Source organism: Tenrec ecaudatus, chromosome 1, assembly GCF_050624435.1.
Source record: "Tenrec ecaudatus isolate mTenEca1 chromosome 1, mTenEca1.hap1, whole genome shotgun sequence".
Taxonomy (NCBI): domain Eukaryota; kingdom Metazoa; phylum Chordata; class Mammalia; order Afrosoricida; family Tenrecidae; genus Tenrec; species Tenrec ecaudatus.
In genome coordinates, this window is record NC_134530.1 from 219,540,560 (window position 1) to 219,553,643 (window position 13,084).

The following is a 13,084-nucleotide window of genomic DNA, read 5'->3' on the forward strand; positions in this document are numbered from 1 at the left end:
CAGTTCTCTTCCGGCCCACACGAGGTTTCTGTGAGTCAGGTGTCAGCTTCTCAGAGGACCCGTGCGAAGCCTGAAAAGCATCTCACCCCTAAGCACTCTTTGTCACCAGCAAAGGGCTCCTCCCCTGAGAGGTGAGTCTAGCCCATCCAAAGAAGACTCACATGTCAACAGCGAATTCCTCCGTGTCACCCCGCCCCCAGGAAAACAGAAAGCCACCTCCAGAGGTGGACAGGAGCTCCCCGTCCCCATTCCTGGTGGCAAGCCACCGCTGGGAAACACCTTCACTTCCCAGGAAACACCTTCTCTTGCAGCTGAAGGAAAAGCCCTTAGTACCAAAGACAGGAAGGGGCCCTGGGAGCTTTGCGGGTTTAGCGTTGCACTGGTAACCTCAAGGTCCGCAGTTCGAAACCACCAGCTGTTCCATGGGAGAAAGATGAGGCTTTCTGCTCTGGTGAATATTTACCGTCTCAGAAACCCACGGGAGCAGTTCTACTCTGTCCCAAAGGGTCAGGATGCTCTTGATGGAGCCAGCGAGACCAGAAGAGGAGTGGTCCCTCCAGAGGCCATTCTGGAGAAGGTAGTTTCCATGCCCCCAGGAGGAACAGGGAAGCCTTCAGGCAGGGACACAGAGCTCTGGGCGCTCTGGGGAACCCACCGAGGCCCCCCTCAAACAGTCCATACGGTGAGATACCCACAGGGCCCAAGCACTAAACAAAGGAGGGTCTCTCCCCCAGGAGTGTTTAGCTCTGTCATCCCAGGTGGGTGGCCGGGAGGAGCAAGCTAACTTTGTTCGATGCTCAGCCCCGCCTCGGAAGAGCATGGGCTGCCTGTCCGGGGGCAGGGGTGGAAGGGCAGGGGGGCAATAAAAGGTGCTGGGGACCCAGGATGCAATGAACAGGACTAGACTATGTCAAGGACCCCGCCTCTGTCTGATACTGCGGGATGTTTTCGTTTCTCCAGGGTGCCCAGCATTCTGTTTCTCAGACCCACATCAGGAGACCATCAGTTCTGAAGAATCCAGCCCCTTGCCAATAAGAGATCTTAGCCAAGAAGCCATCCCTCTACCGCACCCCCGACCCCACCCCCGGCCACTGAGTCACCCCTGCCCCCTGCCCCTGCTGTCACTCACATCCATAGACATCTCCCTCTGCAGGAGCTTCTTGCTTTCCTTCCCACAGAAGTTGAGCATGGCTTCCCGGTTGTACACGCCCGTGGGCGGCTTGTCCGTCTGGTTTCTCTGGCGCAGCCCCACGGGAACGCTCCTGTCCGGGTCCGCTAGGTCCAGCTCCTTCTCCAGCTCCTCCACCTCCTCGGGGGACAAGGTGGACAGCAGGCTGTCGATGTCAGGGTCCTCGCTCACCTGCCGGCGGTACTTGGCGACCTTGGACATCTTGGCAGAGTGGACAGGGGCTTTCACAGGGGGGCTCTGAGAGAGGGGCGAGCAGAGCTGGGTGGAGGACTGCAGCGCCCTGGCCCGCTGCGTGTCACAGGTGCTAAAGTGTCCCAAGGCTGCTGCCTCCTGCAGCCCAGGGCAGTCCTGCTGCTGGTCCACCCCCTGGCCAATGAGCCCTGCCGGGGCCCAGGAGGAGAGGCCAATGCCCGCGCTGGGGGCGGGCCGGCCTGGCTGTCAGAGCTGTTTGAAACTTGAGGACATTCCAGGGAATCTTGGAGCGCTGTGTGACCAAATTTAGTACGGAGCGTTTAGCCTTTTAAAGACAAGGGGGCCACGCAATGAGAAAAAGATACAAAAATGTAGAAAGGCTGGCTGAAGTGGATCTGAGACCCAGGGGGCAGGCCGTGCGGGCTCAGGGAGGACCAGGCCAGCCCCGGGGGGCACTGCACACACCATGTTCAAGCATGGACTACCCCCCTCCCTCTCCCCGTGGAGGTTGCTGTGGGCACTGCGAGGGTGACTGGCTTCTTTTTTTGGTGATGTGCTCTGGTTCTGGGTGTTTACAGCCTCAGGAAAGAGCCCTCAGCTCAAGGGGAGGGGCCGGTGCCTCTCTGCTGAGTGTCAGGGACCCCAGATGACTCTGGCCATTTCTTGAAAGAGGGAGGGAGAGGGCGAGTGGGGAGAGAGGGAGAACTAATAAACCCTCAGCCCTGGTCAGGTAGTGGTTACCAGTTGGACTGCTAATCGCAGTCAGCAGTTCGAAACCCCTGGCCGCCCCTCAGGAGAAAGATGAGGCTTTCTACTCCTGTAGAGTTTCAGGGGCAGTTCTCTTCTGTCCTATAGGGTCATCGTGAGTGGCAGTGGGTTTGGAGTTTGGTTTGCGTATGCCCTGGTGGTGGCATAGTGGTTATGCATTGGGCCGTTAACCACAAGGTTAGCAGTTTGAAACCAAGACGAGGCTTTCTACTCCCACAAAGAGTCACAGTCTTGGAAATGCACAGGGCAATTCTACCACGTCCTATGGGGTCGCTATGAGTCGAGTGGACCCAGAGGTAGTGAGTTTGGGTTTCGTGTTGGTGTACCACACATGGAGCTCTGGAGTAAGCATTGGGTGCTAACTGCAAGGTCGGCAGTTCAAACCCAGCAGCTACAAGGGGAAAAGATGAGACTGTCTGCTCCCTTGACGACTCACAGCCTCAGAAATCCCCTACATAAAGGATCGCCATGACTCGGAATCAACCGGATGGCCATGGGGTTTGGTTTGGTTTATCGGGTCACCATGAGGTTACCGTTAAGGCAGTGGGTTCTGGGTGAGTGGGTAACCCCACTGAGGATTGACAGGCTGTTGAGGTTGTGATGGACAGAAGTCAGGACTCTGAAATGGCCGTTGAGGCAAGGAGCAGCAGGACTTTTGAGAGAAGCGTTCAGGTCTCCCTCTGTTCTCAGGAGCTTCCCCTCTGGGAGCACAGAAGAGGAGACCACATCTAAATCCAGAGAACCGTCCTGGGTGTCTTCAGGGAAACATAATTCCGGGCGGTTGGGAGAGATCCTGTTGCAACAGGTCTGGCGCGGTTCATGGCAGGGCTTTCCATGGCTCATCCATCATGCTGCCCTGCACAGCCACGGAGACATTCAATCTGCCGCCCCTCCCTCCTGCCACAAAATCCCTCCGAGAAGCCCTGGTGTAACCCATCAGGGTAGATGCTTCGATCTTTCCTGGCTTCTTTCCAGCCTAAGCCAGAGCGATACGGTCACTTGATCAGCATTTGCTGAGTTCAGGGATCGACTGGGACTAAACGCTGGGCCGGCATTTAATGCCCCTGGTCCTGCTGTAGGCTAAGGCTGAGGAAGGGACAAAGTGCTGACTTGTGGGAGTGGACTGCAGGGTGAAGCAGGAGGGTGGAAGAAGGCCTTAGAGAATCCTGGGATGGTTCTTTTAAAGAAGTGGGAATCTGTTGGTTGGGAGTCCCCGGGGTCCCAAATGGTTAAGCTTTAGGTTCACTCAACTGCTAACTTAAAGGTTGGCAGTTCAAATCCACCCAGAGGTGCCTTGAAAGACATACCTGACAATCAGCATCTGAAGCGTCACAGCCTTGGAAACCCCGTGGAAGCCTCCCTGTGGCAGCTCCCAGATCTGAGAGTCTCAGAGGCCCCCCAGCTTCACGCAAAACAGACGAAGTTCAGAAGGACAGTTCACTCATCGTCTGCACACGTGGCGGCTCCAGGAGCTGAGATCCACTTGACGGCAAGCGAACCGCAGCAGCAGGAGCCAGTCAGTCAGTTCCCAAGCACATGTTTATTGAGTAACTACTATGTGCTACTAAGAACCAGCGACATATCAAAGGGATGTAGCTGCCTTCTTGGGGCTTACTGCTTGTAGTGAAGACAGTTGTTGATCTAATCATATCAAATGATCCAGTTTAAAAAGGGGCAAGTCTGCCAAAGGCCTCAAGAGAGATGTCCAGAGAGAGACAGACAGAGAGAGAGAGAGAGAGAGAGAGAGAGAGAGAGAGATCCAGAGGCTGTGGGAAAACCCATAAACGGAATGGGGTGTGTGTTAGTCTGGGTAGACTAGAGAAACAAATCCATGGACACACACATATGTGTATAAGAAAGAGATTTATATACAAGAGCAGTTGAAATTGAGAAAACATCCCAGCCCAGTCCAGATCAAGTCCATAAGTCCGATACTAAGCCATATGTCTGAACCAATTTAGACAGTCCTCTTCAGACTCACGAAACACATGCAATGACACCAAATGCAGATCACAGGCCAGGGGGAAGAAAGTCTTTGGATCCAGTGGCATTGGAAACATCTCAGCACTGGCAGGGGTCTCTGTATCAGGGTGGGTCCATGTGTCTTGTCAGCTGCTATATCTCCTAGGGTGTGGCAGAGAGAGAGTGTCTCCCACCTCCAAGGAGGAAGTGCTGGATGTCCCAGAATTCTCAGGAGAAGGCCATGCCCACACTGAGGCCTCATTGACTGTGATCTGATTTGACAAGCTAGACTCCACCCCTACACGCTTAATCCTCAAATTGACAAACGGATATATATCTACCACAGGGTGGAGCCCGGCTAGTGTGGGGATCAGCCATGAGGAGCCTGCGCTCTCCAGGCCAGGCCACCTGTGCTGTTGTTGTTCTGACGCATCGCAACCCTGTGCACACCGCTGCCCTGGTCCTGCCCCATCCTCACAAGCGTTCCTGTGATTGAGTCTGTGGTGGCAGCCACCGTGTCTGGCCATCTCCTCAAAATCCTGCCTCTTTTCGCTGCCCTCCTGCGTCACCAAGCATGCTGTCCTTCTCCAGGGACTGGTCTCGCCTGATGACGCGTCCCAATAAGTAAGACAGAGTCTCTCCATCGTTGCCTCTAAGGAACAGCCTGGCTGGACTTCTTCCAACCCAGACTTGTGTGTCCTTAGGCCACGTGTGCTAGGTCCTGGCCTTATGGCTTGTCTATATGTGACTTTGGGCCTGAGGTTTGGCCTCGTGCTCTCTCACGGATGATAGTCCGCGTCAGTACAATGTCAGGCCACACACACGAAGCCCTTAGTGGACAGACCCGAGCCTGGTAAACACACGGTAATTATTAGCACTTATTACAGTCACTCCTAAGGAGCCCTAGTAGTGCAGTGGTTAAGCGCTCGCCAGACAACCAAAAGGCCCATGGTTGGAATCGACTCCATGGGAGACCGACGGGGTCATCTGCTTCTACAAAGATGGACTGAAAAAGCCAAACTCACTGCTACCAAGCCAGTTCCGACTCCTAGAGGGCCTGTAAGACAGGGCGGAACAGCCCCTCTGAGTTTCTGAGACTGCAACTCCTCACGGGAATCGAAACACCCCCTTTTTCTATCATTGAGCAGCTAATGGATTTGAACTTCTGATCTTGCAGTTAGCAGTCTAGTGCAAACCCTCTCTGCTCCTTCTGAAAAGATTCAGTTCCACTCTGCCCTGTCGGGTCATTCTGAGTTGTAATGGACTGGACTGCGATGGGCTGGGGGTAACACTGGTTGATAGTTACACTACTTTCTGGGGTTTCTCCCCACCCAGCTCTTTCCTCATCTTTTCCTTTCTTTCAGCAGTAACCCTCTCGCGCACACATGCACACACACATGCCTTCCCATCTGGGCCTTGCCCTTTCATTCATTCACTTATTGAGACACTACTATGTATGTGTAGCTCCCTTCCAGGCACTATGCAAAGGGGAATACAAATATGATGATGTGTTAGTCTGGGTTGACTAGAGAAACAAATCCAGGGACACTCATCTCTGTGTAACAGAGAACTTCATATCAATGAATAATTATATATTGAGAAAACATCCCAGCCCGGTCCAGATCAAGTCCATAAGCCTGATATTAGCCCATGTGTCTGATACTAATCTATAAAGTCCTCTTCAGACTCAGGTAACACATGCAATGATGCCAAATACAGGAGGTCTATAAGCCAGAGGGTGAAAAGTCTTGTGGATCCAGTGGCGGAGGACACGTCTCAGCACGTGGCTCCTCTAGCTCCAGGGCTTGTCAGCAGGAATGCCTCACAGGAGAGTGTGTCTGGTCTTCAGTGAACTATTTATCTCCATGGAGTCTCCAAATGAGGTCATCAGGCTGCGACCTGATTGACAGGCTAGATTGCTCCCCCTTCTTTAAATTGACAGTGGATTATGTAACTGCCACAGATGACAGCGTGTCCCTTCTGTTTGACATGTAAAGTTGAATGAGATTAAACTGTTTAAACTAGGATGCAAAGTGAGGCAAGGAAGAGCGGCCCCCACAAAGGACAGCTCACTCACTGTGCAGGGAGGAGTCTGGATAGGCATCCTGGAAGGTAGAAGATGGAATCTGAACTGGCCTGGAAGAGACTCTGGCTCAGACATGTGCCTTTGGGAGGAGTCCCTGGGTGGCATTGCCTGCTCACCCAAAGGTTTGAGGTGCCTTGAAAGAAAGGCCAGGTGACCTACTTCAGAAGAATCAGCCCCGGAGAAACCTAACGAGGGCAGTACTGCTCGGATGCACACGCACAGCTGTGAGTTGGAATAGGGGCTGGAATGGACTCCATGGCAACTCCTGTTTGGGGGGGTCAGAGAGGGGGGAGGATGCCTGCCCCCTCTCCCTACACCTTCTCATGGCCTCCCCCACTCTCACTCCTCACTGTCCCCACTTCTCCCTTCTGTGTGAGCCAAGCGATCTGATCTTTAATCTCTGTGATCTCTGGCTCTGGTCCTCCAGTCTGCAGAAAACAGCTCTCTTCCCAGCCTCTGAGGACTCTGCCTGGTCAGGATTTTTGCCAGAAATGTTCACTCTCTCTTAAGACTTAAGAGGCAGTAGGACCTGAAGTAGACCGCCAGCTTCAGCCCCACAGCCAGTCAGCCGAGGCCCCAGCCACCTTCCGCAGCCTTCTCTTCTGGGTCCCGTCGACTCGCTTCTAAGAATACACACAAACCCCACAGCTGCCACGCTCACGGCCTCCTCACCAGAGCTGTCTGCACATACACCCTGCACACCCCCTGTGTCTTCTCTGCCTTCCACCCCACAGTTCCAAACAGCTGAGTCTTCCAAGTGACTCAGTGTGCGCTACAGGCCTCCCTGTAACAGCTCACAGATCTGAGCGTCTCAGAGGCCCTCCAGCTTCACACAAAACAGACAATGTGGGAGGCAGGGAGAGGAGGGGAGCAGAACCAATTTCACTCATGCTCACAGTGGCTCTCAGTTGGACTGATAGCATAGCAGATAAGCCCACCCATTCTAGCATCAAGTGACAGAGACTCAAGTCTGAGATGTGTGACCTTGAAGGAGTTGCTGGACCTCTCTGTGCCTTAGGAAATAAACAATGAGGATATTACCTACGGAAAGGAAGAGAAGGTACTTACCTCACAGGCTATCGAGTTCCTAAATATATTTGGAAAGAGCAAGTGTGCAAAGCGGTTAACAGAACACCAGGCACATTCTAAAGAAATAATATTATTATTACTATAAATAAGTATAGATTTAGAGATCAATAGAGGTTCTGATACAGAGTGGGTCAGTGTGGTAGTTATATAATCGTTTGTCAATTTGGAGATTCAGAGTGTAGGGGTGGAGTCTAGCCTGTCAATCAGGTCACAGCCAATGAGACCTCTATGTGGGCATGGCCTTCTCCTGAGGATTCTGGGAACTCCTGCCTTCTTCTTTGGAGACAGGAGACACTCTCTCTCGGCTCACTCCCTGGGAGACATTGCAGCTGACAAGACACATGGAGCTACGCTAGTGCCCTGAGCCGGAGAAGCCACATGGAGACCCCTGCCAGCGCTGAGATGCTTACACCGCCACTGGATCCACAAGTTACACCCACTGGCCTGTGATCTTCCTGCATTTGGTGTCATTGCATGTGTTGCAGGAGTCTGAAGAAGACTTTATAATTGGTATCAGACATATGGGCTAATATCAAAAGTATGGACTTAATCTGGATTGGGCTAGGCTGTTTACTTTTTTTTTATTTTTAAACAATTTATTGGGGCTCATACAATTCTTATCACAGTTCATACATATACATACATCAATTGTATAAAGCACATCTGTACAGTCTTTGCCCTAATCATTTTTTCTCCTCTTTTCTTTTTTTACATTTTATTAGGGACTCATACAACTCTTATCACAATCCATACATATACATACATCAATTGTATAAAGCACATCCATACATTCCCTGCCCCAATCATTCTCAAAGCATTTGCTCTCCACTTAAGCCCTTTGCATCAGGTCCTCTTTTTTTTTCACCTCTCTCCCCGTTCCCCCCTTCCTCATGTTGGGCTGTTTTCTTAATGTAAAATTACTCTTTATATAAAGCTTTCTGATACACATATGTCTATGAATTTGTTTCTCTAGTCCAACCAGACTAACACAGTCAGGTAGGGGCCATGGTGTGTGGAGCCACCAGACAGAGAGTTCTCTTCTTTCGGGGAGTGCTGGAAGTTTCCTTGGGGTGGTGGACATTACCTCTGGGAGCAGGCCAATAGCCTGACCTTCTGAGATGAGTCAGTGAGCAGCTCTGGCTCAGGGAACAAGCTAGGAGAGCAAAGGAGCAGGCTAAAGGCAAAGCAGGCAAAGTAAAGAGGCTAAAGACACACCTCGACTGCCCAGCAAATAGGTCCCAGGAACAGACTGGAACTCCAAGCCCAAGAGCTATGAGCTGCTGGTGGATTCTCTCGGTGGCTCTCCACCAATCAGCCGGATGGGCCTGCAGGGGCTGGAGCCATATGCCTGGCCATCTGACGTCCTGGCTAGTGGAGCTGAGTAAACTGCTCAGTGGGGCCCAACCTACCCAGGTCCAGCAACTCCCAAGGTGGCCAGTACTGAGTGTCAGGAGAGGGCAGAGTCTGAAAATGTGCATTCAAGAGGGATTCTGGTTGCTCTCCCCAGACTCCATGTCTGCCAACTCATTTGTGGTTTATTCTCTCACCCATTCCCCACAGCGGCAGGCTCTCTCAGACCTGTTCATCACCCCATGACCTCACTGATCCCTAGATTGCAGTCTCCCCACAGGAAATCCTTTGGCTGCTTTAATAAACCTACAAACTTTATATATGTCATGTGTTTTGTGAGTCTGAAGAAGCCTTCATAGATTGGTGGCTCTCACAGCTCTTATAACAATCCATATATCAATTTTATCAAGCACATATATACATATGTTGCCATCATCATTTTCAAAACATCTTTCTACTTGAGGCCTAGGTATCAGCTCCTCTTTTCCCCCTCCCTCTCCCAAGCACCTTTGATAAATTATAAATTATTATTATTTTAATATCTTACACTGTCTGCTGTCTCCTTTCATCCACATTTCTGTTGTTCATCCTCCTTGGGGAGTGGTGGTTCTATGTCGATTCTTGTAATCGGTTCCTCTTTTCCCCGCCACCTTCCCCCTACCCTCATGGTATCCCTACTCCCATTACTGTTCCTGAGGGAACAGTATCCGTTACTGGATGCTGTGTGTCAAGAGCTCTTATCTGTACCAGTGTACATGCTCTGTTCTAGCTGGGTCTGTAAGCTAGAACTGGGGTCCTGATAGTGGGGTGGGGGCAGGGAGCATTAAAGACTGGAGGAATGTTGTGTGTTTCATAGGTGCTACACTGCAACCTGGCAGACTCGTCCCTTCTGTGAGGGGTTGTTCAATTGTCTAGAGATGTGCTTTGGGTCTCCATTCCAACCACCCTTGTTTGCATCAAACTGACTGTTTTGGGTCTTCTAATGCCTAATACCTGCTCCTGTCAACACCTCATGTTCACACAGGCTGGTGTGCTTCTTCCATGTGGGCTTTGTTTCTTTCCTGATAGATAGCTACTTGTCTAATTTCAAGCCTTGAAGACCCCAGATGCTGTATCTTTTAATAGCCAGGCACCATCAGCTTTCTTCACCACATTTGCTTGTGTACCCATTTAGTCTTCAGCGATCATGTTGGAAAGATGAGCATCACAGAATGCCAGGTTATTAGAACTCAAGTGTTCTTGCATTGAGGGAACACTTGGAAACCTACAAACTCTCTAACCTCTTGTTCAACTGGTCCTGGAGGAAGAGGAATCCTCCATGTTCCGCAGTCTCTTTTACTTGTGTTTTCTATTCCACCTTGCCCTGTTTGCTGGGGGTCTGACCTTTGACCTTTCCACTCTCTAGTCCCTACTCCTCGTCTATTCCATTGGAGTTATCTCCTCAACCAACAGGCATGCCTATTGTTTCCAATTTGGAAAACCATTCTGAACTTTTAGTATCTCTCCTTGCCCCCCACACTCCCACCTCCCTCACCTTTTCTGAATTTCTTTTATTGTTTTTTTAATCTTCTGAATTTCCTTTTCTTTTCCTTAACACTTTCAGTTGTGTTTCAGATAGAGTTTGCAGAGCAAGTTCGTTTTCCACCAGGTGGTCTGGACATCAAGGTTCTGCGGCTCTGACTGAATTCTCCATGATGGGTTGGTGCTCCCCATTTCAGCACTGGTTTCTGCTTCCTTTTGCCCAAATGTCCTTCCTTTTTGCTTTGAGGCAAATATCGACCTTCCAATATCTCATAATAATTGATTGATCTAAGGAGCAATTTCCTCTAGAGTATTTTTGCTGATCGCCAAATCAGCAGTTCGAATCCACAAACTTCTGCAAGGGAGAAAGACAAGGCTTTCTACTCTGGTAAAGAGTTATGGTCCTGGAAACCCACAGGGGCAGTTCTACCCTGTCCTGCAGGGTCACTATGAGTCAACTGCCCAAGTTGATGGCAGTGAATTTTCAGAGATTGTTTGACTGACAGGTGGTCTCCCGAGAAAAACTTGAGTGGCAGAAAGATGTTTCTCCAGGTTCTGTCAGACCAGGAAGTCTGGTCTTTTTAATGGATTTGATTTCCCCCCCCCATACTTTTCTCCTACTCTGTCTGGGACTCAGTACTGGTCCCGTCTTCTGATCTCTGGGTCATGGAAGTGGGGGTTTGTGTGGTCCGCAAGTCCTTAGAACTAGTTGATGCCTTAAGTCTTGTGTTTTCTGTACTCTCCAGACAGGATAGTTCTGCTTGAAGCACTAAGACCCCCAGATGCCACACACCAAAGTTGGATGTGGGGCATTGCCTCTGTGAACTATGTTGTGCCAATTGATGCAGACATCCCCTGAGGCTACAGCCCTTTGCCTCGGAGCCTAGGAACTTCATCCCATGAAGTGTGTGGTTCTGTCTGAGAAGTTCCACAATGGTGCCCATGTGTACTCTCTGATCTATATTAATATACGTGTACACCTACAATTATGCATGTAGACATAGCTACATCACACCGATTTCTGCTGGCGGGTCTGCTCCCTTCCACCCTCCCACACCTATTTAGCAGACACATCTCCCTTTGTATCCATCTACAAATGACTGTTTGTTCATACATTATTGCAGGATTGTCTAGTGTAATAATTACCACACCCAAACCCAAAGCCATGCCATTGACTCAGTTCCAACTCATAACAGACAGCCTCACCTTCCTCCCTGATTGCAGCTGAAGAGCCACCTTTTGGCCTCAGTAATTACCATAGTTTCCCACTCTTCTTGCGTTCCTCCTGCCGTCTTCCCCTGTCCTGGCCACACCGTGCTCACTGCCTCGATATTGTGGGTGCTTTCTCCTTCACTATCGTGGACATCTGTCTTCTATCTGGTTAGTAATTGCAACTCCCCCTCCAATAACTATCAACAAATGGTTTTTCTATGTATAAACCGTTTCTTGCTTTTTAAATAAGAGTAGTCTCAAACACTATCAGTCCATTTGTGATTGATGGATTTCACGCAGCCTACTCCCAGGCCCCGGAGTTGATCCCTTCTCATGCTCTGTCAGCCAGAGCACAGCTGCTGCGTGGAGTTCCTGACACTGTCAGTCTTGGCGGAAGCAAGTGGCCTTCTCTTTCCCCACAGAGCAGCGTTTGAACCACCAACCTTTCGGTTCGCATCCAACCACTTCACCCACGGCGACACCCCGGCTCCCTCCATGCAGCATCATGTCCCCCAGCCTCACCTGCCTTGTGAAGCATTTCGGGAAGCCTTGTTCGTCTGTATTGTTGCGGATCTATCGATTGTGTGTGCGTGCCCGTTGGCTTAGCCGTTCGTCTGTCAATGGGCCCTCGGCTTGTTTCCATCTTTTTGCTACTGTTGCTCATACCGTACCGCAATGAACAGGGTTGTGAAAATGGCTACGGCTCTTATTTCTTTGGGGCATAAACCCAAAGTGGGATAGCAGGATCATCCAGCATTTTTATTTCTAGCTTTTTTAAAAAACATTTTATTAGGGAATCATACACTCTTATCAGAATCCATACATACGTCAATTATGTAAAGCACATCTGTACATTCATTGCCCTCATCATTCTCAAAGCATTGGCTCTCCATATTTCTAGCTTTTAAATTTTATTTTTTATTTCTAGTTTTTAAAGGAAGTGCCGTGCAGTTGTCCACAGTCACAGCACCATTTCACAACCCCACCGGCAGTGGGGAAGACAATCTCCGTCTCAACACATGAGCCTTTGGTATTTGCTTTTTTTTGTTTGTTTTGACTGCTGCCAATTTTGCAGAGGTGAGACGGTCTCTCGCTGTCATTTTGATCCGCACGTCTCTGGGGACTAACACTCAGGAGCTTTTCTTCGCGGGTGTTAGCAGCCTCGGGGTTGTCTTTGGTGCCGTGTCTGTTAATGACCTTTGTTCATTTTAGGATTGAACTGTTTGTCTTTTGTTGTGGAGAGCCGCTGGACTTTGCAGCCATTTTAGAGATCCGAGCCTGGCTGCATATGTCACAGCCAAGCTCTTTCTCGTCGGTCGGTTCTCTTTTTCACTCTCTTGGAAAAGTCTTTGGGCGAGCCTCCGTATTTTTAGGACTTCTCGCTGATCTGTGTGTGTCATCTTCTGCTCTGTGCATGTTCAGTTTTGCTTGCTGTTCTATTTATGTCCCCGAGTATCATCCCCATGTTTTCTCCCATCGTCTTTATGGTTTTGGGTTGTCTATTGAGAACTTCGATCGAGGTTGGGCTAGTTTTGTGTAGGGTGTCAGCTTGGGTCCTGTTTCATTTTTCTACAGTCGGACATCCACTTTTGCTAGCACCATTTGTTGTAGAGCTGCCTCATCCCCACTCCTAAGGGGCTTTGCTCCTCTGTTGAAGGTCAGTGATGGTGGAGTTGTGTGCGCATTCTCATGCTGTCTTGACTACTGTGGTTGTG

The 13,084-nt window shown here is 50.2% G+C and overlaps 1 protein-coding gene across 1 annotated transcript in view; it reads right to left on the reverse strand.

Annotated features, from left to right (window-relative positions):
• Positions 1-1,558, reverse strand: part of LMOD1 (leiomodin 1) — a 43,830-nt gene extending 42,272 nt beyond the window's left edge. The window contains exon 1 of the mRNA XM_075528847.1: positions 1,130-1,558. Coding sequence (XP_075384962.1) covers positions 1,130-1,390 — 261 coding nt within the window. The 5' untranslated portion in view covers positions 1,391-1,558. The remainder of the gene's footprint in view (positions 1-1,129) is intronic.
• Positions 1,559-13,084: the final 11,526 nt, after the last annotated feature.